General features: G+C 38.2%; 1 protein-coding gene across 1 annotated transcript in view; it reads left to right on the top strand.

The window, feature by feature from the left end:
* Positions 1-20,728, top strand: part of DMGDH (dimethylglycine dehydrogenase) — a 49,624-nt gene that overhangs the window by 11,675 nt on the left and 17,221 nt on the right. Inside the window, exons 6-13 of the mRNA XM_075079343.1 lie at positions 6,970-7,218; positions 8,412-8,610; positions 13,218-13,387; positions 13,556-13,709; positions 14,607-14,772; positions 17,320-17,450; positions 18,891-19,108; positions 19,853-20,010. Of these exons, the coding sequence (XP_074935444.1) occupies positions 6,970-7,218; positions 8,412-8,610; positions 13,218-13,387; positions 13,556-13,709; positions 14,607-14,772; positions 17,320-17,450; positions 18,891-19,108; positions 19,853-20,010 (1,445 nt within the window). The remainder of the gene's footprint in view (positions 1-6,969; positions 7,219-8,411; positions 8,611-13,217; positions 13,388-13,555; positions 13,710-14,606; positions 14,773-17,319; positions 17,451-18,890; positions 19,109-19,852; positions 20,011-20,728) is intronic.

Raw genomic sequence — 20,728 nt, 5'->3', positions numbered from 1 at the left:
ATGTCTTCACTGTTTTTTCACAGACTGAGGATTTGCAGCAAGTAAGATAACCCTGTCTATTTCAGTATTATCTCTTTAAGATTTAACTCTATCCACTTATCTTTGAAACAGAGATTTCTGTTGCCCTTTGAGTAGTATTTTAAACATGCACTTGGCTTAACAATACATTTTTTCATGTAATAAATATTTCCTAGCACAAAGGAGCTTGTTTTTACATCTGCAATTTTTATTCTTCATTGTGTTACAGAAGCCAAACTAATGTTTCTACTTCAAAGAGCTTTTCAGCAACAGTCCTTTGGATTTGTGGGTTTTTTTCCTAAACAAGTTGATAGGTCTAAAAACCTGCATTCAATCTAAACTTCAGAAGTTACAGAAACTTTATGCAAGTTAGAGAAAAATACGTTATTGGTGAAACCATTGGCACATCCTACCTCCTATGTACCTTCTACTTCCTAGGGGAAGACTTTCTGTTTTCAATTGCTTGAAAACATCCGGAATATTTGCCATTTGGATGAAATTTTTGCAGATTCTCCCTGTCTCAAATGGAATAATATCTGCATTTTTAGGGCATGAGTCTTTCATACATCCCATCTCAGTGAATAGTCAGACTTCAGTAGGAAGCTGTGATGCTCAAGAGGACTTTCTCTTCTTGCCCAGATGGGACAAATGAACTGCAAGCAAGGATATGTCTTTATAATTACTTTTTAGATCTGTGCAGTGGGAAAGAAATAAGCATCTATTTCTACAGCAAAGCAGATAAAATTAAGAAGATGAGACATAGACGCTTCTTTTTGATGGGTAGAATAAACATGTTTGACAATTGGAATTATGAGTGAGTTGAACTGGGGAATAGACTGGGAGAGTGAAATACTTGGGAAAGGTTCCTGGAGGTGGTTGGGAGCACTGGCAGCAGGTGGAACACTTGTGTGCTAGAGGACTTGCTGAATAAGGAAACTCAAACCAGGAGGGACTGTGGGGATTGCAACAGTGAGGATGACACCAATATGGGAGATAGCAGAAAGGGATTTGACCTGTTTCATTAATGGAACTGGAGCTGGAGTTTTTGGACAAAAAGATTAGGAAGGATACTTGAGGACCGGTTTTGTGTGAAACTGACACTGGAAAATTGAGACTGCCTGAGCTGTCCAAGCATGAAAGACTGGTGGAGTAGCAAGAGAGACGTAGATAGGAGTAGACTGGAAGGAAGCGAAGGCAGGCGGGTCAGGATATGACTAACAGGGGAGACTACCTTGCACAGGGAGACAAAATAGCTGAAGAAGGATGTAAGGACTGGAGTAAGAAGAGTAGGGTATGAGACTGAGCAGACAAGAAGAGCAGGTAAGGGACAAGCAGGGATGGGGAAGAGAGAAGATTGGGATAGAGAGAAATTTGGAGAGAATGGAATAAAAGGGCTGAACTCAGAGGATGAGCTTTACTGAGTGACCTTTCTTTCAATGTCTGGGGAGTAGACAGCCCCATGTTAGATCATTTCAGGCTTTCAGTAAAGGCTAACTGGAAACCCCATTGTAAAATGTGCTTTCTGGTCATGTGCTTCCCAAACGTAGGTGATCACCTGCTATTGCTAGAAGCCTAGCTAAAATAGTAGGGATCTGAAAAAGTTCACCTTGAGGTTCTAAGCATGATGATGAACTGTCATGATCTCCATAGAGGTCCACATAATGACATTTTGGAGAGAAATAGGGCTGGAAGATTTCATGTGCATTTTAGAAAGCAAGGAACCACAGAAACAGGGAAACCAAATTAAAATAATTTTATTTAGACCACAAAGTCAAGCACTTAGAAAATGAGAGGCATCAATATTTGATTGCCTTTGGACTGTCAGTTCATGGCTTTCAGGTATGAATTATGGGACAGCATTCAGTTACAAAATCACAAGCTCTCTTTCTAATAGGATCCTTATGTCATTTGTTACACAGTATGGATATATTGGTCTGGGAATGATCCAAGATTATGGAATGGAAAAGCAGCTCTTTTGGCAATCAGACTTCTTATTTAGGCCACAAAAATCTACACACTCATTATTCCTAACCATTGGCTCTGCATCATATGGATGAGGTATCACAGATGTAGTAATTCCCCGATATTTTTGTAGTATGGTTATCTTTCTTTGGCTTATGTATCAAGTTGACATTAGGCAGAGTTTTCTAGTACATGCTTTTCAAAGTTTATTTGCAAAAATCAGAATGCGCCCTTGGGAAATTTTCAGGGTTTTTTTTAATTTAATAAGTTATTAAACCACCAATATATGTAGTTAAGTCTCTTGTGTAGTTAACTATTCCGTGAAAATGAACATCTGGAGCACATATTGCTTAACATTGTGGCTAAGAATGTGAAATCAATACTGTGTAACACATATGTTTTATAAATGCTCTCTTAGCTAACATTCATTTTTCTTCTCCGCCTTGCCTCATTCCACTACCAATCATGACTGGTATAATTCAGAGCTCATACTTTAGGCTCGTGTTGCAACAGAAGCGGAGGAAAATGTATCAGAAGGCTCTCTACATTCTCTCTCCCCTCCCAACCCCCAATGGACATCTGCTGTGGAACTGGAACAAACTAGTTTCAACCAATATTTAGCTGCTCCTTATGTGCGATTTCCATTTTGGAAGACAGCAGATGCCTAATAATCCCTGACATGAACTAACTGGTATTGAGCCTACTGAAGTGGTTTGCAGCCTATTTATAATGGAATGTTTGATTAAAGTCTGCAAAAACAGTTAATTTAGTTTTTATATAAAGTATGCATGTATGTATATAAGCACACATTTGCAGACATGTAGACATTGTATATACAACCATTTATACATACATAGTGATGGAAGATTTTGTCTTTTTTAAAAAGAAGAGATAGTCAGATTACATAGTTCAACACATATGCTAAGTACTACCACCACTAAATATTTCAGCATCAGATGTTTGCAATCGCTACAATTTAATCTTCAAAAATGTCCTTGAGACATAATTTATGCCTTCGTTATCTCTACTATGTGTGATAGGACTTGACATCTGCTTCCAGGTGGAATTTTATTTCAGAAAACATACTATTTCTTTTACCATTTTTGTGTTTGTAATAGCTTTTGCTATTAAAAAATGAAAACTGTAATAGTTTTCACTTAGTAAATGTCAGCTCTTGTTATTCTAAGCAATTAAATAAGCATTTATCAAAATTGTGATTTTTTTAGAAGTACAATATTTAGAATTTTATTTTGAGCAAACCAAAACTATTTTCTTTTAATTCAAAAGCAATTTAAAATCAGCTGTGTTTGTACTTCCACAAACTTAATGGCTAAGAAATTTAATATTATTTTGAAAGAAACAAAGTTTAAAAGACCTAAAATTAAGTCTACCATGTCTACCATTTTTATTTTCTTTGGGGACCTTGAATATATTTGCTCTCTATATTTTCCCACTCATTCTGTTTTAACGAGTAAGCAAAATAGTGAATTTATTAGAGGCATATTCCCAAAGCATTCTTTTTTTAATATCTCTTTAAGTCCAAGAAATTTTGGCAGGAAAACAGTGCATCATACTAGAGATGGAATTTTCTGCTATTTCACTTTTCTTTCTCCATTATGGATCATTAGCTGCCCTTACCTTAAAGTAGTTTTCTTTGTAGGTGACATGGCAATGCCCAAATAAAAAGAAGTTCCCTGAAGATTGCTAGCCTCTGCTTAAATCCACATTTGTATTTGTCATGTATAACAGAGGAAACCCTTGCAATTAAAATTTATTAGATTTTTTTCTTTTCCTCTTTTTGTATAAGGGAGCATAAACCAGTATAAACCTTAAGGTTTATACTTATACATATATACTTACACATATATATATACTATATATATATATATACACACATATATATACTTATACATAAACCTTAAAGGGTGTTTTGGCTATGACTGTATGACTATGACGTGAGTTAATTTAACTGACTTAGCAAGCGTTCTGTCAGTGAGGCTCCTCCAAGTGGTGAGGATGCCATTAAGAAGCAAAATTCTTACATATGGTTAATGCAGAACAACAGACACTGGTTTTAGTATTTACTGGGCAGGGGCTTTTAACTGAACAGACCTCTCTACTGTCATTCTGGATTTCCCACTCCCTTGCTTTACCTGCCTGTCAGCAATTGTCAAGTGAGTCACCACAGAAAACATTTTCCTCAGAAAATTTGCATTGTTAAAAACTATGGGTGTTAGACCTTGAGGCTGGTTTGCAATATTAAATAAGAGATTGACAGCTGTCTTGGCATGGGGGAATGGCACAAGGCCAGCACAGCCCAACTCAACTTTCCTAATTGCTCTGGCATTAAGCCATGCCAGAGATGAGAGGACGTGTTCCCAAGTTAATGTCACCAAGCAGTGCAGACCGTCTGCTCCCTGTGGGACAGGGAGCCAAGCATGGTAACAAGGCTGGCAGGTCAGGGGCCGAGTCAGCAAGGGCTGCCTCTTAGAAGGCACAAGGGACAGAGCAGGCCAGGCCCAGGACCAGCAGCTGGGTCAGCCTACAGTCAAGATGTCCAGGCATCCAGACAGGTTTGTGGGGAAAAGGCACAGGCAGAGCCATAGTGATGAAGCTAGACTGAGGCCAAGCCAAGAACTCAATCCACAGGTCAGGAACAGGTCAGTGACAGTAACAAGGGTCAGATGCTGCCCAGTGATCAACAGACAGGACGACAGAGGCGAGACTGGGCTGAACTCAGACTGGGAAGTAGTCCACGGATCAGGGTCTGGATCAATGAGGTCCATGGCCAGGCACGGGCATGGTTGTGACAGAGCTGTAAACAGGCACACCTACAATCAATCAATCAATCCAGCTCAGACAGGTTCTGAAGGCCCTGAGCTTACCTGAAATGCAGCTCCTGGGCGCATAGGCAGGGGTGTGTGTAGAAGTCCCAGTGAGGCTGCTCAGGATCATTAAAGTGTCCTCAGGGCCCATAGAACTAAATTTTGGCTAGATCTTGGAGAGACTGGAATTGAAGAGAGAGGTAGGAGCATCTTGGTAAAACAAGTAAAGAGCAAAAAGGAAGAAAACTTGTATGTTAAGGTGGACATCATTGAGTGTATGTCCCAGGAGAAGGGGCAGCTGTGTTAGGTAGCGAGTCTCTCTAGAAGTAGTTTTTCATAAACAGTTTGGAATCAGCTGGTTACACAGGAACCAGGCTGACCTGCCTTCTTTTCCTGGGTGCCATATAACATGTAGCCTTTTATTTGGAAAGCCCTGCTACCTCGTCTTCCTCTTCCATTTCACCTTCCCCCAGCCCTCACTCCTAGACTTCCCTGGAACTCCTGCTTTGTTGGATTTTCCCCCTGCATTCCCACTTCTGAGACCTCCACTCCTTGATCCAAAGAATCAGGAGAGTGGGGTTGAAGGATATTCCAGGCTTCTCAGAGCAGCTGCTATCCCAGTCAATTATATCTGACTGATTCCTGTGTCTATGTATTCCAGCCTCACAGTGGATGTGACCATGATGCCTACCCCAAACTAGTAGGTTTGGCAGTTAGGTGGCTTCCACTCCTTGACTTTGACACATGGATCTCACTAAGTGAATACGTCTTACCAGCTGGAAACAGCTAGTCTGGAGAGACCTTAACAGAGAATAATTAGGTCTTCTTTAACTTACGCCTAGTAGTATACATGAAGGGCCTGTATAGGCTCCAAGGGCAGGAGAATTGTTGTTTGCTTTTTCTGGTCATGGTCTGTTTCAGAACTTTTAATTGGACAACGGTGGAAGAGCATACTGATGACTTACCAATATGAACATCATCATGAACTGATTGCTGCATGAGAGACAGAATTAGTATGAGCCACGTTGTGCATGTGAAAGAGGAGAGAAACTTAAATTCTTTATGTTAGCTGTCTGGAAGTACTGCTTTGCTCTTTTGGGGTGTTAGGACTTGACTATTGTCTTGGGAAAACATTAGATCATTTGGTTGGTAGTAAGAGGCTAGGTTAACACCTGTAGTGTGAGCTAATTTAGTCTGATTTATAAGTATCTCTGACTTTGCTAAGACTGCATTGCAGATGTACTTTACTGAAATGAACTGTGGAGTTTGTAGGACTGTTAGTTAAGCTCTCTTCTGAACTTTTAGAAACCCAGGTAGCCAAGAAGGCCAGCAGCATCCTGACTTGTGTCCGGAATAGTGTGGCCAACAGCACTAGGGAAGTGATCGTGCCCCGTAGTTGGCACTGATGAGGCTACACCTCAAATACTGTGTACAGTTTTGGGCCCCTCACTACAAGAACGACATTGAGTTAATGCCATGTGTCCAGACAAGGGCAATGAAGCTGGTGAAGGGTCTAGAGCATGTGTGTTATGAGGAGCGGCTGAGGGAACTGAGGTTGTTTAGCCTGGAGAAAAGGAGGCTGAGGGGAGACTTTATCGCTCTCTACAACTACCTGAAAGGAGGTTGTAGCAATGTGGGGTTTGGTCCCTTTTCTCAAGTAGCAATAGGACAGAGGAAAGAGCTTCAAGCTGTGCCAGGGCAGATTTAAACTGGATAATATGACAAATTTCTTCATGGAAAGGATGGTCAAGCATTGGAACAGGCTGCCCAGGGAAGTGGTTGAGTCTCCATCCCTGGAGGTGTTCAAAAAACATGTAGGTGTGGCACTTCGCGACATGGTTTAGTGGAGGCCTGGGGGTGTTGGGTTGATGGTTGGACCTGATGATCTTAGAGGTCTTTTCTGATCATAATAATTCTATGATTCTAATTTGTATTTTTCCAATTATTTTTTAATAACTGTATACTAGAATAATATATGGCAGTACAATCAGGAACAAGGACATGGAATTATAGAGAGAAAATTATCCTTGATAATATGAAAAATAATTTGAAAATGAAAGTATGGAAAAAAATTCAGTTCTATAAAGTGCATTGCTTTACTGTTATTTTCCATTCATTGAAATTAGTCTCTGAATACTTCTGTTTTGTTTTTAATCTTCTCTAGGCTTCTGGGCCCGTGAAATAGGCAAGATGATTGGCTTGCAGCACCCTCTCATTCCAGTTCATCATCAATATGTTGTGACATCAAGTATCCCTGAAGTAAAAGCCCTAAATACAGAATTGCCTGTGATTCGTGACTTAGAAGGATCATATTATCTAAGGCAAGAAAGGGATGGTCTTTTATTTGGTCCATATGAAAGTGAGGAGAAGATGAAGCTGCAGGATTCATGGGTAACAAATGGAGTCCCACCAGGTAATTAAGAACATGAAATCTTTAAACTTGATAAGCACTAGCACATGTTTTAATGTGTATAAATCCCAGCATGCCATGCTGCCTTATGGGGTGGCAAATAGAAAACATTTGCTATGTGTGATTGTAATGCAGAAACTTTCTTCCAACGAATGGAACTCTAACGATAAGAGTGAATAGAGGAAAATACGTAACATAAAAAATCTGACTTGAAATAGACACACAGTACACATCTACAACATAATCTTATCTTGCTCTCTGAACAGGTGCCTGTGTGTTGTGATTAGGTGCGGTCACCAAATCTGTGTTATGTAGCCTAGTGCAACAGAATAGGAATCTTTCTAAGCTACAGTTCTTTCCAGCATACTGACAGGGGCTTTGGATTTTTGCTGTTCCCAGAGATAATGTGGTTGTCAAATAGGAATTCAGGAGTAGCAAAGGAATGTCTTAGACAAAATGCTGAACTCAGATACAAGTGCAAGAGAGCTGTAGATTTGTATAGAATTTTTGTACAAAACATCCCGACAATGGCATACAGCTGCTTATTAAAAAAAGATTACTGTTATATCTAGGTTCCAGATTTCCATTCACTTCTAGACAGAAAGTTATATTCAGTCAATAAGGTTGGTGTTTTAAAAAAACACGTGTTTCCTAAGGAAGAACAATCAGCATTGTTGGCCTTTGGATTGCACTGTGACAGCTTCCCAAACTTATTGTCTCCAGTAATGTCAAGTCCCTCTTCAGAGTGGCCTTCAGTAATGCTTAGAGCCCACACTGATGGCTGAAGTATATCCAGGAATTCACTAAACACCATGGAAATCATAGGCTGACACAGGCAATACCTTTCTTCCCCTCCCCAAATTGTTGCATATTGAGAAAAATAAGTGGGTCTTATTAACACAGAAGGAAGTTTCTGTGTTTCTCCACTTCCTTTCTCCTTCATTGTTGAATTTGCATGACCTTAGGGTTAAACAAATATGTATAAAGGACAGTGTAACTGCAGTGACAATAAACTTGATCCTTCAGGTTACTAGGGATTTGTGCATACCATTTTTGTGTGTTGGGTGGCAAAGGCTTGAACATACTCACTGATTAATTCCATATAACTCTTATATATGTAGGTTGTATAACTCTATTTAAAACGTAAGTATTTTCAGTGTAATTAAGCATCTAATGAGAGTCAAATGTTTGTGCAGGTTTTGGAAAAGAACTTTTTGAGTCTGATTTAGACAGAATAATGGAGCATATTGAGGCTGCCATGGAAATGGTCCCAGTTCTGAAAAATGCAGACATCGTAAACACAATTGCGGGTCCTATCACCTATTCTCCAGACATTCTTCCTATGGTGGGACCACATCAGGGTGTCAGAAATTACTGGGTAGCTATTGGTTTTGGGTGAGTAAATTCGTCATGACAACTTTTGTCTGTCATAATTTTAAAATGACACTCAGCTCAAGCTTTGCAAAATTTTATGGGTTTGGGGCTGTTTTGCATGTATTTTGCATGTATGCAAAATGTAATTGGAAATAGTCTTAATTACCACTACCTACATAATGCAAGCTCTTGCTTACTTCTTCATAACTCTCACTATTTTTTCTATTTGTTTCCTCCTTTTATTCTGGAGGCCAATATCTTTGACACTTTATGAAGCAGCAAGAAATGGGTAGTACTTGGTACTGTCTGTGCAGCAAGTTAAAGTCATAGAAGTGCTGGGCTTTACAATACACTTTCAGATTCATTTTATGTATCACTTTGAATTACATTGTGTTCAACTATTGTTTGGCCTATGCAGAAACCAGTGTCACTGAAATTACAGGTAGGATGATTGGTAGAGGGAGAACTTCTAATATGAGGAATTATCTTACAGGTGAAGAGTGGAAGGCATACTAAGCAGCTGGTACTGCCAGCATACTGGGTGATGGACTGCTCTAGGGTTATGAACATAGTAATGGTTCTGAGTGTTGAAGGCTGAGCTGAGAAATAATGTTGCTGGATGTTGGAGAAAAGCAAATGAGGGCAGTGTCCCAATAGGAATGGATATTTTACTGGTGTAATTTATTATCTCCTGCTTACTACATTTTTTGGGGGGTTTTTTTGGAACGTGACATATCTTATATACTCTTGTCCCACTGAAGTCAGTGGTAAAACTCTTACTGAGTTCTCTTTAATTGTCTTAGTCTGACCATTGATTAAAAATGGATAGAATGAAATGAATACAATTCCAGGCACATGTTATTGAACATGTTCTGTTTAAATTGTTTTTCTAATTGCCTAACTTGCTGTTCAAAATCCAGCTCAGCTTTTTCCAGTTTTCTTTCAGTCCAAACCAAACAAACCCTTAGATCATAAGATAAAGAAGTACCACTAACATGCTTTCCGAGTCCCTCAAAATAAAAAGGTTTGGTAATTTTGCAATGATTCATTGTGAAAGGTATTCACCTTTGCCGCTTGGATTTTAAAAAAAATATTGTTATCTTTTAGTAACATTTGCAGAACTTATAGTTACAAAAGTGGTTTGCCTAGTCCTTGTTCCCAAAAAGGACTGTTTAAGTTCATTACTGTGCTACCAGACTTTGGAGCCTGTTTTCCTTCTTTGGTGTCATTTGGGAGCAGAATCAAAGTTCCATATAGGAATAACTGAAGACCAGTGTTACATGTTTAAGTTCCTTTAAAGAACTTACTTATTTCAGGAATTTGATTAATCTCTAAACATTTAGACACAGGTCGCAATTGTGTTGCTGTCATTGGATTGCTTTGTCTGCTTTTCAGGGACTTTTGACTCTCTGTTCTACACCTCTGGGTCACTGCAGTATTTCTAACAGTGTTGTAACTTTTTGTGTGCATTAGCAAATCCTTATCTCATAGTCAACTAGCAGGGACATTGTAACAGAGTACTTAGTGCAGTTAGTTTAGAGGGTTTTTATAATCTAAAATTAGCAGCTTGCTAGGCACTTTAACGTGCAAAGAAGTTAAGTATATTTAGCAGAGCTTGTAGCACTGTTTATTATTAAGGTTGCTCAATGCTTCCAATTTAAGACTGTTTTCAGTTACTTATAACTTTGAAAGTGTTGACAAGATTAGACTAGAATTTTATTTAGAACAGTTTAAATCAAAGCAGTGTAACCATTCCAAAGAATGAGATTTTTGGAAGGTATGTTGTTTTGCTGTGTTAAGGTTTTTGGGGTGCAGTCTTTCTTTTGAAAACCTGTAATTTCCCTATTTTCTGAAAATCTTCACCTTTGGCAGAAGCCACCTTTCTCCTAAAGATGTGCCCTTCTGCCATTCTTCACAAAATCTATCCATGAGGCCCATTCACAAGCTTTTATAAATATTACAGCTCATACACACTTAATAGAGACTCACTAAATCTTGCACTAAGATTCCTGCATTCTATCTATAGTAGTATTCCACAGACAGAGACTGAACAGGAGCTTTCCTGTAGAAATGGGATAGGCAAATGCCTAAACCTGGGATAGAGACACTAGAAAAGGGACCATGGTATGCAAGGACTCAGATTTCCTAGGAAAAAGGAGTGGAATTAGTTGAAAATCAGTGAGGAGCAAGGACAAATAAATGAGTAAGACACAAGAATAAGACAGGGATATTGGGGAAGATAATCTGGCAGGAATTGGAAGGAGCGAAGAAAAACAGAGAAGGGCAGTTTGTGTTCATTAAGGAAATTTTCTCTAAATCCTCATTGGAAGACTGAGACCCTGCAAGGTATGTGTTTCATTCTTGTGTAGCAGAACTGCATTGCTATATTAATATGATCAGCTCCCCATTATCTGTGGCAGTAAGGGATTTGGGCACCCTGCATAACTTAAAACCTCTGATAATGTAGGCCCAGCTAGGAGCACCAAAATCAACTGACTGCACAGAATCAGTGAAGCAAAGCTCTACAGAGTGCAAAGACCAGCCAGCCAACATGCTGTGCTCTACATGTAGAAGCAACTCCTCATCGCAGGGCTGTCTTGACCCCAGGGTTACCTTGCCACCAGGGTAAAAACTTCATTGTAATTGGTCTATTGCCACCCACAGTCATGCAATGGTCTCTGTGCTGTGTTCCCCTGAGCTTTTGGCTCCAGTGAATGGTCCAAGGAGACTTAAGCTGTCTAGAAGTTCTACTGGAGCTGTTCTTGAAGGTACTGGTGCCATGGTCATAAAACTTATACCCATGAATAACTAAGAGTTGCTTAATTAAATTAACTCCAGCAATGACTAGCTCTTCTGTAGTACTTGCAGTGTGGAAATTTACAAGCCCTCATCCTTACTCCGTCATCTGCAGTGATACAAGCTTGTGCTGAGAATCTCAATATTTATGCTGAACACCCTAAAGGAGCGTGTTTGTCAGAATTATTTCATGTACTCAACTGTTTGATATTTCTGTTTTATTTAAATAAGTAAATAACTTATAGATAAAATCCCACTATATAAAAGTAATCTCATGAATATTACGAAGTCAAGGATTGTACAGTTAGGAAGTGCCAGAACTAAGTTGTCTGTGTAATCTGAATTCATTCTTCTTATGCATATGCATTAGAATTAAATTATTACATCCTTTTTTTCCCCCACGAGATACTTGTCTGCTAAAGTGGGGCTGTAGAATTCATGAATGCATGATGAACAGCAATTAAACTTTGTTGTAGCTTCACTATTCAGTGTTAAGTGTCTGTGATTTTAATTGCTGCATGCTAATCTAAACTTGGTTGTGGACAGGTTTACTGTTTCTTCAAGGATTTTTCTTTTGTGCTCAATAGAGCATTTCACAAATAACTAAGAATTTATTTTCACATCTTCCTTAGATGGGAGGCTGTTTTGACACTTTTATTTTAGATACGGCAAATTAATTCACAGAGGTATTAGAATAAAAAGTTTTAAATCAATCAATATTAATAATTGTCATTAAATGTTTTGGTGTCAAATCTGAGGTGCTTGTAATTCAGAATTATGTAGTGCTGTTTAGTCATATGTAGACTGAGTAGCAACATACACATATTGCAGCAGAACAAAGATCCTTGTCCCTAGTTGTCCAGTTCAGCTACCTCACTGGAGCACATCTCACACACAGCTTTTTCCCTATGGATTTCAAGCATTTTGAAAGTTAGAATTATGTACAAAATGTTTATGTAAGGAAACCTTACATCTACCACATCATAACTTTTGAGCATCTACCTCTGCTGTGTGGTGTGGTTCCTTTAACGCAGGTTTCTAACAAAAGATGTGCTCTACAGCCTGATCCTTCACGCACTCATTAATGCAGAAACAGGACAGGCTTTTGCTACAGACTGGTCGCATAAAATTTTTACATGTTTATTTTGCTAGCATAAGCTTTCTGGAACCAGTTCTCTCTGTAGTTGTAGTAGCAAATAGAGAAGGTAAATCAGGTGAGAAAAAGCCGCTTTCAACTCTGGCACCACTGCAAGCAAGTCTAGTTTCATCTGCAGTTCCTCTACATTTCCTGATTCTTTAAAGCTGTCTCGGTAGTGTTGTCTCCTGACTTTTGCTGCTGTTGCTCTTGTCGCTGTAATGTAAATATTCACTGTAGCTTCTACAATGTCTCAGTCTCATTTTCAAATCTAAGCCTCATTTAACCAAATCTGATTGAAAAAGAAGAGGTATTCTATTACTAGAAAATGTATTTAATGGGTATCAGAAGTTTGAGACTTTCTTTAGTAGTAGTTGTGGAAGAGTTCTAATGTCCCTGGAAAAGCTTGTTAAATTCTGAACTTTAGAGAAAGGAGGAGTTTGCTGTAATCTCAAATACTGCAAATGCTCTACGTTAGCAATGGAGTTTCACTGCTGACAGTGGGGTGGTAGAAATATCTGTCGATAAATCATGTAATCTTGCAAAGCAAGGCAAAATAGAACAAACAAACAAACAAAACCCTCAGAAAATTTTAGATTACTTTAGGGAGTGTATTAGTAGTATATGCTAGTAGTGATTTTTAAAAAACAAACAAGAAAAAAGGCTTGGCACTACAGGACTTTTTCCTGTTTTTAAGGTACGGTATTATACATGCTGGTGGCATAGGAAAGTACCTCAGTGACTGGATCCTTGAGGGGGAACCACCATTTGACCTGATAGAATTAGATCCTAACCGGTATGGAAAGTGGACCACCACAGAATACACAGCAGCAAAAGCAAGAGAATCTTACGGTTTTAATAACATTGGTAAGAAGGTATTTTTAAAAATATATTTATATCCTGAAAATTGATTCCAACACAGCCTGCCTCTAGATTTCTCTGTTTATATATGTGTATTAATATATATTCTATCTTGGTGATGTACAGTATTTAGTATGCCATGGTTTTTGGTTTGGTTTTTTTTCTCCCCTCTAGTTGGCTACCCTAAAGAAGAAAGATTTGCTGGGAGACCAACAGAGAGAACCAGTGGTCTGTATGATTTGCTGAAATCAAAATGTTCAATGGGCTTTCACGCAGGATGGGAGCAACCTCATTGGTTCTACAAGCCTGGAGATGAGACTGGATACAAGTAAATAAAAGATTACCTTCCCCCTCACCCCCTGATAAATTGTCATGACAACTAGGGCTAGCTGAGTTAAATTTAATAAGAAGCATACATTTGACATTCATTTCAGCTAGAGGTATCTATTAGGTATATCTTCCATTGTTTTTTCTATAGTTTAGAATCCATTTCATTCTGATAATGCAGACATTTCAAAACACACATCGAAGTATCCTGTAACTCGTCTAGGTGTGGGGTGTCAGGGAACAGCCTAGCTCAAGGAGAACATTAGAGAACAGTTTGTTCATTATAAATTTGTATTTTTCTTACTTTCTTATTATTTGGTCAGCAGCACAGTAAAATGTTTTCGTGAAAAAGCTGATTCCCCTCTGTATAATTCTCAGGAAAGGAGAAGCCCGATTCTCCCTTTTGTTTGTTTTTTTTTTTTTTTTTGTGCCTGCCTACCTAGTTACCTCCTTGCATCGGGGAGCATCCAGCAAATAAATGTTTTCCACAGGGATACTGGAGTCCCAATATAAGTAAGGCTCATAAAGGAATAAAGAGATACACTCTGCTGTTCAGAAATAAAGGCTTTGACACATCAGGCTCAAATAAATGATTCAGCAACAAAATATGCTGTAAATGTACACGACAGATTACTACTACTTCTAACATTTGAACAGTTCATAGTTCCTTATACAAAATGGCTGATAAAATATCAACCCATATCTTGCTCTGTCATTAAAGAATTGTAATAATTAAGCTATGTTAGATCAAGGAAAATATTGGGTAAGCTACCAAACAGTTAGGAAAGACTTTCTGTTTTGAGTAAGTATTAAACTGAAGAAACTGAACGCTATGTTTCACTGAAAAGAGCACAAAATTTCCAAATTGTGTTTTATGTGTGTAAATGCTCTGTTTCAGACCCAGTTTTCGGCGCACAAATTGGTTTGACCCTGTGGGTCGTGAGTATAAACAGGTTATGGAAAAAGTCGGTGTGATTGACCTGTCACCATTTGGCAAGTTTAAAGTAAAAGGCACAGATTCTGTTAAGCTGCTGGATCATCTCTTTGCAAATGTTGTTCCAAAGGTAAAAGGGACAGTGATAACTGTTTTGATGTAGGATTTAGACAAACAAGATCTGTTTCAGAAATGGAAAATGAAGCATAATGTTATTGCCATATCTTTCAGATACCAAATACTTGGATCCTTTGGAGAAATTGCTGTGTCAAGAAATGTATTTCGCTCAGTTAAGAGCACAGCCAGTGGAGTTTATACTAGAGTAGCACCATGTAGATATACCTTTTGGCACAATTCATTGAATCATAGAATGGCTGAAGTTGGAAGGGACTTCTGGAGGTCACCTTGACCAACACCCTGTTCAAACAGGTCACCTGCAGCTTATTGCCTAGGACTATGTCCAGATGGCTTTTAAATGTCTCCAAAGGTGGATATTCCACCAGCTCTCTGGGCAACCTGTTCCTGTGCTCAGTCATCTTTACAGTAAAAAAGTGTTTTCTTGAAACATGGAACCTTCTGGGTTTCAAATCTTTGTTTAAAGAAGCCCAAGTAGATCTCACCTGGAGTTCTTTTACAGAAGTACTAGAATAGCTTGGCAGCTTCCTGCCTAAAACTGCGTTGTACTGTGGCAGCAGAGAAGAGCAGTGGAAGGTGCTCTTGCCTGACCATAGCTGGATGTAGTATTCATCCTGGATGCCCAAGAGAACAGTTTTGTTGGTTTTTTTTTTTTTATTGTTTGTTGGTTTGGTTTTTTTAAAATGTAACCCATGCTTATGTTCCACACCCCTCGTACTGACTCTCTTTTACAGCTCGTTGCCTGAAGCAGGCAGGGTTGCAAATATTCACAGTGTTCAGGTTTCAGCTCACACTTGTCCTTTCTCCACAAGTGTGGCTGCTCACAGATCCTCAGAACATGACCCTGTTTTCAAAAATGGCATGCCATGACAAGCTGCCCCAGGTTTCTTATTCATCAGTCTCAGTTTATGGTAGTGCTCCTTAAGTCCCTGTATCTTTCTGCTTTGTCAACCACTCTCCTCTAGTGTTTTCAACTTCACAGATGTACTTCCAGCAAGCAGGTTGTTCCTTTCCAAAGTGCTACAGCCATGAATTTTGCTCATTTCAGCACACAATTTAAGTTTTTGCTGTAGGTGATGGTTTTAGGTGCTTCAGACACCAGAGGGAGGAAGTATTGAGAAACAGTAGGTACACTAAGACTGTAGTTACGAAGGTAGAGAACTTTCTTTCAGAGGTCAGAGCCAACTGACTCTGAATGGGAAGGCTGTACACAAGAATGGTATCCTATATGTTTAGGAGAAAGAAGGACCTGAATTGCCACATAGTCATATTTTTTTTTACTGTATCATTTTTGTGATAGCAATATAGATTAAGTTTGCCTTCTTTCTATCTTGGGGTAGAGGTGGGGCAACTTTGTCATCAGCGGGCATGGATAACACTTACTGAATATGTGGTGTGGGAGGAAAGCAAGATTAAACAGGAAATTATGGGAACAAAATGAATTATTTCAATGGAATTTAATCAGTGTCACTAAGGGGAAAAAGAAAGGCAGATGGCAAAATAAAATGAACAGTTTATGAGTCCACTTAAAAATCCAGCATTCACAACAGTTGATTATTTAAGATGTCTGATTTCTGGTACCACTCATGTTTGTCTGGGTCATAAAATAATTCAGTGAAGTTACCGTAGATAAACATGTATCACAACCAGGCTGAGTGTGGCTACCATCAGGTCCTGAAAATTCAGTTATGTGCCTGTAATATGCCAGTAACTATATTAATGTAATATGACCTTGCATAAGAATGTAAATATCTGCAATATTTTCCTTTTTTCCATTAATTGTCTGGAATATGGGCACTGACTGGGTGATTGACAAGATGCTTGTGAAAGCAGAATAAAATAAGAGACATTAAATTCTGCCTCTGGAATCAGACCAGCACAACAGCTATAGCACATTCATATTTCTGTTTCTATGGAAGATATCTGTATGAACGTGTCTGTTTTATGGTCACAGCTAAGTAACTGTCATTTGAAATTTTACCTCTAAACATCATTTCTACACAGAACCTGATCCAAATGTGCGGAGGTAAATTCATAGTCAGCATACATAAATCAGGGTCACAAAAGCACAAGCCAGCTCGGTATTTCTTTCTTTAAAGGGGCAAAGTAATATTATCCTTTTGGGATCTGAAAGCCTTATTCACATGATTGAAAAAGAATATTTATGTCAATAATGTGTAGAATTTTTTATTCTGATGATCAGGGAACAAACTAAAATTGATTGGATTTTCATTGAAAATGCATTCTTAAATCAAATGTAGCTTAAGAACACCTTGTGTAATACACAGTTAACAGATATTTATAAAGATTTTGATATATCTCATTTCAAAAATTTCAAAATTTTCTATGAAGAAAAATGGGAAATTTCCAGTGTAAAGCTTAAGCTTGGCCAATTGTGTATCTGTCTGCTCCTATTATGCCATAGCGAAACATGCATAAAAATGTTCTTTCAACTAAAGATATATTTCCATATATTTCATAATGCTTAAGAATTCAAAGGCTTTATTTTGCATTCTTAGTGATAGCAAGTTTTATTTTGTAGGTGGGTTCCACAAATATAAGCCATATGTTAACGCCAAGAGGAAAAGTTTACGCTGAGCTAACGGTTTCTCAACTGTATCCTGGAGAATTTATGCTTGTAACTGGCTCGGGGTCAGAACTCCATGATCTGAGGTGAGTTTATTTCTGATACAGTAACTACTCAGTGCTATACAGTCTGATCAATATAGAAACCTTTTTACTAACTTTACTCAGTTTTACCACTTAACAAACTTTTTGCTAGGTTCAAGAGAATTCTACTCATTTACTGATTTTGGTTTCTTAGAAACTTGGCTGAGTTGAATATTGAAGTATAAACAGTTGCATATTGGATTATTGTTGTGTAAAAAGATGGAGAATTTACTGATAGTTATGTAATATACTTTAACGGAGGTAGTTCTTGTTTTGTTGTTGAACTTCTTTGTGTTTGGCACGATATGATGGACCACAGCACAGTTGTTCCTTTCTAGTGTTTTCTTTTACACACACACACAAAAAAATTGGCTTTAAACATGGATGACCCCACAGGCACTGACCTGGCAAATACAGATGGGTAGCCCAGTCTTCCTGATACTGTGCTAATGTCTTCTGCTTAGGCTCTGGGGTCACAAAGCGAAACAACAGAAATAAAGTACGTAGAAGCAGTTGCAGGATGACTTCATTAAGATGCTTTTCATAGATGAGCATTGGAAGTGACATTTCTAGTGCTATAAGGGGCTGTAGACCCATACTAAGAAAAAGAATTTTTCTTACTGGAGATTGCTGACAAATCAGTTATTAAAAATGAATCAACACAGACTGAAATTTGCTACTGCAACAGACGATGAATAATGTGCTGTTTCATAACAGTACAGATTCCCATGGGAATCAATAGGACTATTGGCACATTCAGGAACCAAATGGCAGAACCAGACCTAATTCCACAGAATTTCAGCAGTCCTGTTTGGTACTTCCCTATGCCTGAGATCTTTTAGCACTGCTTAACAAAGTAGTACTTTGTAAGATTTTTAGATATATTCCTTTCATTTATTTCGTGAGCTTCCTGAAAGACAATACCCAGCTGATGTTTTTCATTAAATCAAAACTCAAAACTGAACTTCCTGCCAATGCTTTAATACTGTATTCAGGAAGGAACAAGCCTGGTTGTACATTTCAGTTGACAGAGGAATTTATTTTGAGATTTCTTATGCTCGTTGTGTTTATTGCTTACTCTTTTGTATGTTGACTTCTAACTAACACATTCTGGATCCAGAGGCAAATCTGTGTTCAGTTCCATGAGATCACTTCTTTCTCTTATCTTAAAAATACTGTTCCACCCATTTAAATTCTCTCCTTTCCTGGCTGTATCCCAGATGCCCATGCTTGTATACGAGTATCTCACCAAAAAACACTGTTTAACATCAGTGACAGATTTGACTATCTAATGCAGCACATACTTCCATTGGTTTTAAGAAAGTGTGGGACTGGGAGCCGCTGGGAAGCTGAACACTAACAAAAATTATTCCTTTTTAATCTTTATCTAAGTCAGTTACTTTTCATTAAAAAATTAACATCACTGTTGTGTTTTACATGCAGGTGGATAGAAGAGGAAGTAATGAGAGGTGGATATAAAGTTAAAATAGAAAACATGACAGATGAGATGGGAGTACTCGGTATAGCAGGTCCATATGCCCGACAGATCCTCCAGAAGTTGACAAGTGAGCATCTGAGTGATGATTCGTTTAAGTTTCTCCAGTCTAGACATTTGAAACTTTCTGATATTGCTGTTACTGCCATTAGGATATCATACACAGGTAAGCAATAGAGAAAACAGACTCTTAAGGAAAGAGGCAATAAATAAAATAAATGTAACTAAAATTATGTTGAAAAATAAATCTCATCATGTTTTCATAAGCAATAGGTTCATCACATTTTATATATAAATGTGTGAGGAAATGCAGTACATTGATTTTTCAAATGTGATCTGGTCAGAGTCTGTGCTGAGTTCTCCAAGACCTTTTAATCTAGAATACCCTATAGTGTAAATATTTATTTTACAGGACAAAAGGCCAGTTCTGATAACCTCTGTGGTATTTGCTGCGAAACCAACGTCAAGAATTGTTTTTTGATTACTGCATATTAGTGTTTGTCAAGTGCCTTGAACATGTAATGCTGTAATGCTGAGTATTTTTCTCAGTTACCATTTTTTGTATTTTTACATCTGTCTCCACTGCAATGGAATGAATTCAGATCACTCTGAAGCAGCTGAAGTCCTTCTATTTCTGTTGTACTGAATATGATACAATATACTTGTTTTATGCTTATTTGCACTCATTTACATTTGTTGTTCACTTGCCAAGTCATCATCTGTTTATAATGCCCTTAAGCTTCATCTGTCATTGTGACTTTGCCTCATGATTTTTTCTTTCAATTATTTCAATCATTTCTGCCCCCAGATTTCAGTTAACGCTTTAAATTAGAGCAATAGTACCACTGCTTAAGATCTAAGGCATAAATCGCCTGGTGGTTCTTAACCGTTAATCTTGTTTGTGTAACAGGTGAATTGGGCTGGGAACTCTATCACAGAAAAGAAGATTCTGTAGCTCTTTACAGTGCAATCATGGAAGCTGGCCAAAAAGAGGGAATCGACAACTTTGGAACATATGCTCTGAATGCTTTACGGCTGGAAAAGGGTTTCCGAGCCTGGGGGGCAGAGGTCAGGAAATATAACTCCTTTATTATTCTTTCTGTTTATTTCCTTTGTTTTGTTATGACTATACAGCTTTTAGTCAAAGCCAGCTCAGAGGGTGTTTGTTCCCGTTCTCAGTTTGGCATGAAAAGAAAATTTACCTTGAGCAGGAAAAGCTGCTATAATTCTGAACAGTGTCTTTACTAAATAAAAATAACTAGTATACTCCATTACACTGCTGGAAAAGATACACTTATTTTGATTTGCTGATGTTTTTCCCTCTTGTGTATAACAAAATTATGAGGGTTTTGCTGAGTCCCAGTGTTTTGAAATCAGAGGTTTGGTTGATAGATTCTGAAAATGTTTTATTTCTGTAATAAGTGTGTCATGAGAGGCCAATTATTCTTGCTGTATTTGGAACTTTTTCATTTCCCATTAGGTTGTTTGTGCTGAATTTGCTAACTCACAATATAGAACTATTCGGGGGGCCTAGGGAATTTGGGTAAAATCAGTATAATTTCTGCTTACCTGAAATTTTTCCTAATTCCTTTGGAAAGGAAAGAACTCAGGAAGGTGAAATGGTGGGCATTTGGGGGTCCTTTTCATTTGCCCAGTGATAGTTATTTTCATTCTTGTTTCAAATGCTGCCTAACAAATCATTCCCCCTCCACCTAAGGGAAAGGTAGTGAATAAAATTGGCTCTGTGTTTTATTTTCCTCTCCAGCTAAGGCATTCTGCTGTGTTG

The sequence above is a fragment of the Phalacrocorax aristotelis genome, chromosome Z (genome assembly GCF_949628215.1).
Source record: "Phalacrocorax aristotelis chromosome Z, bGulAri2.1, whole genome shotgun sequence".
In the NCBI taxonomy this organism is placed as follows: domain Eukaryota; kingdom Metazoa; phylum Chordata; class Aves; order Suliformes; family Phalacrocoracidae; genus Phalacrocorax; species Phalacrocorax aristotelis.
The sequence above is the reverse complement of the archived record's forward strand: the minus strand, read 5'-3'. Positions and strand labels throughout refer to the sequence as shown.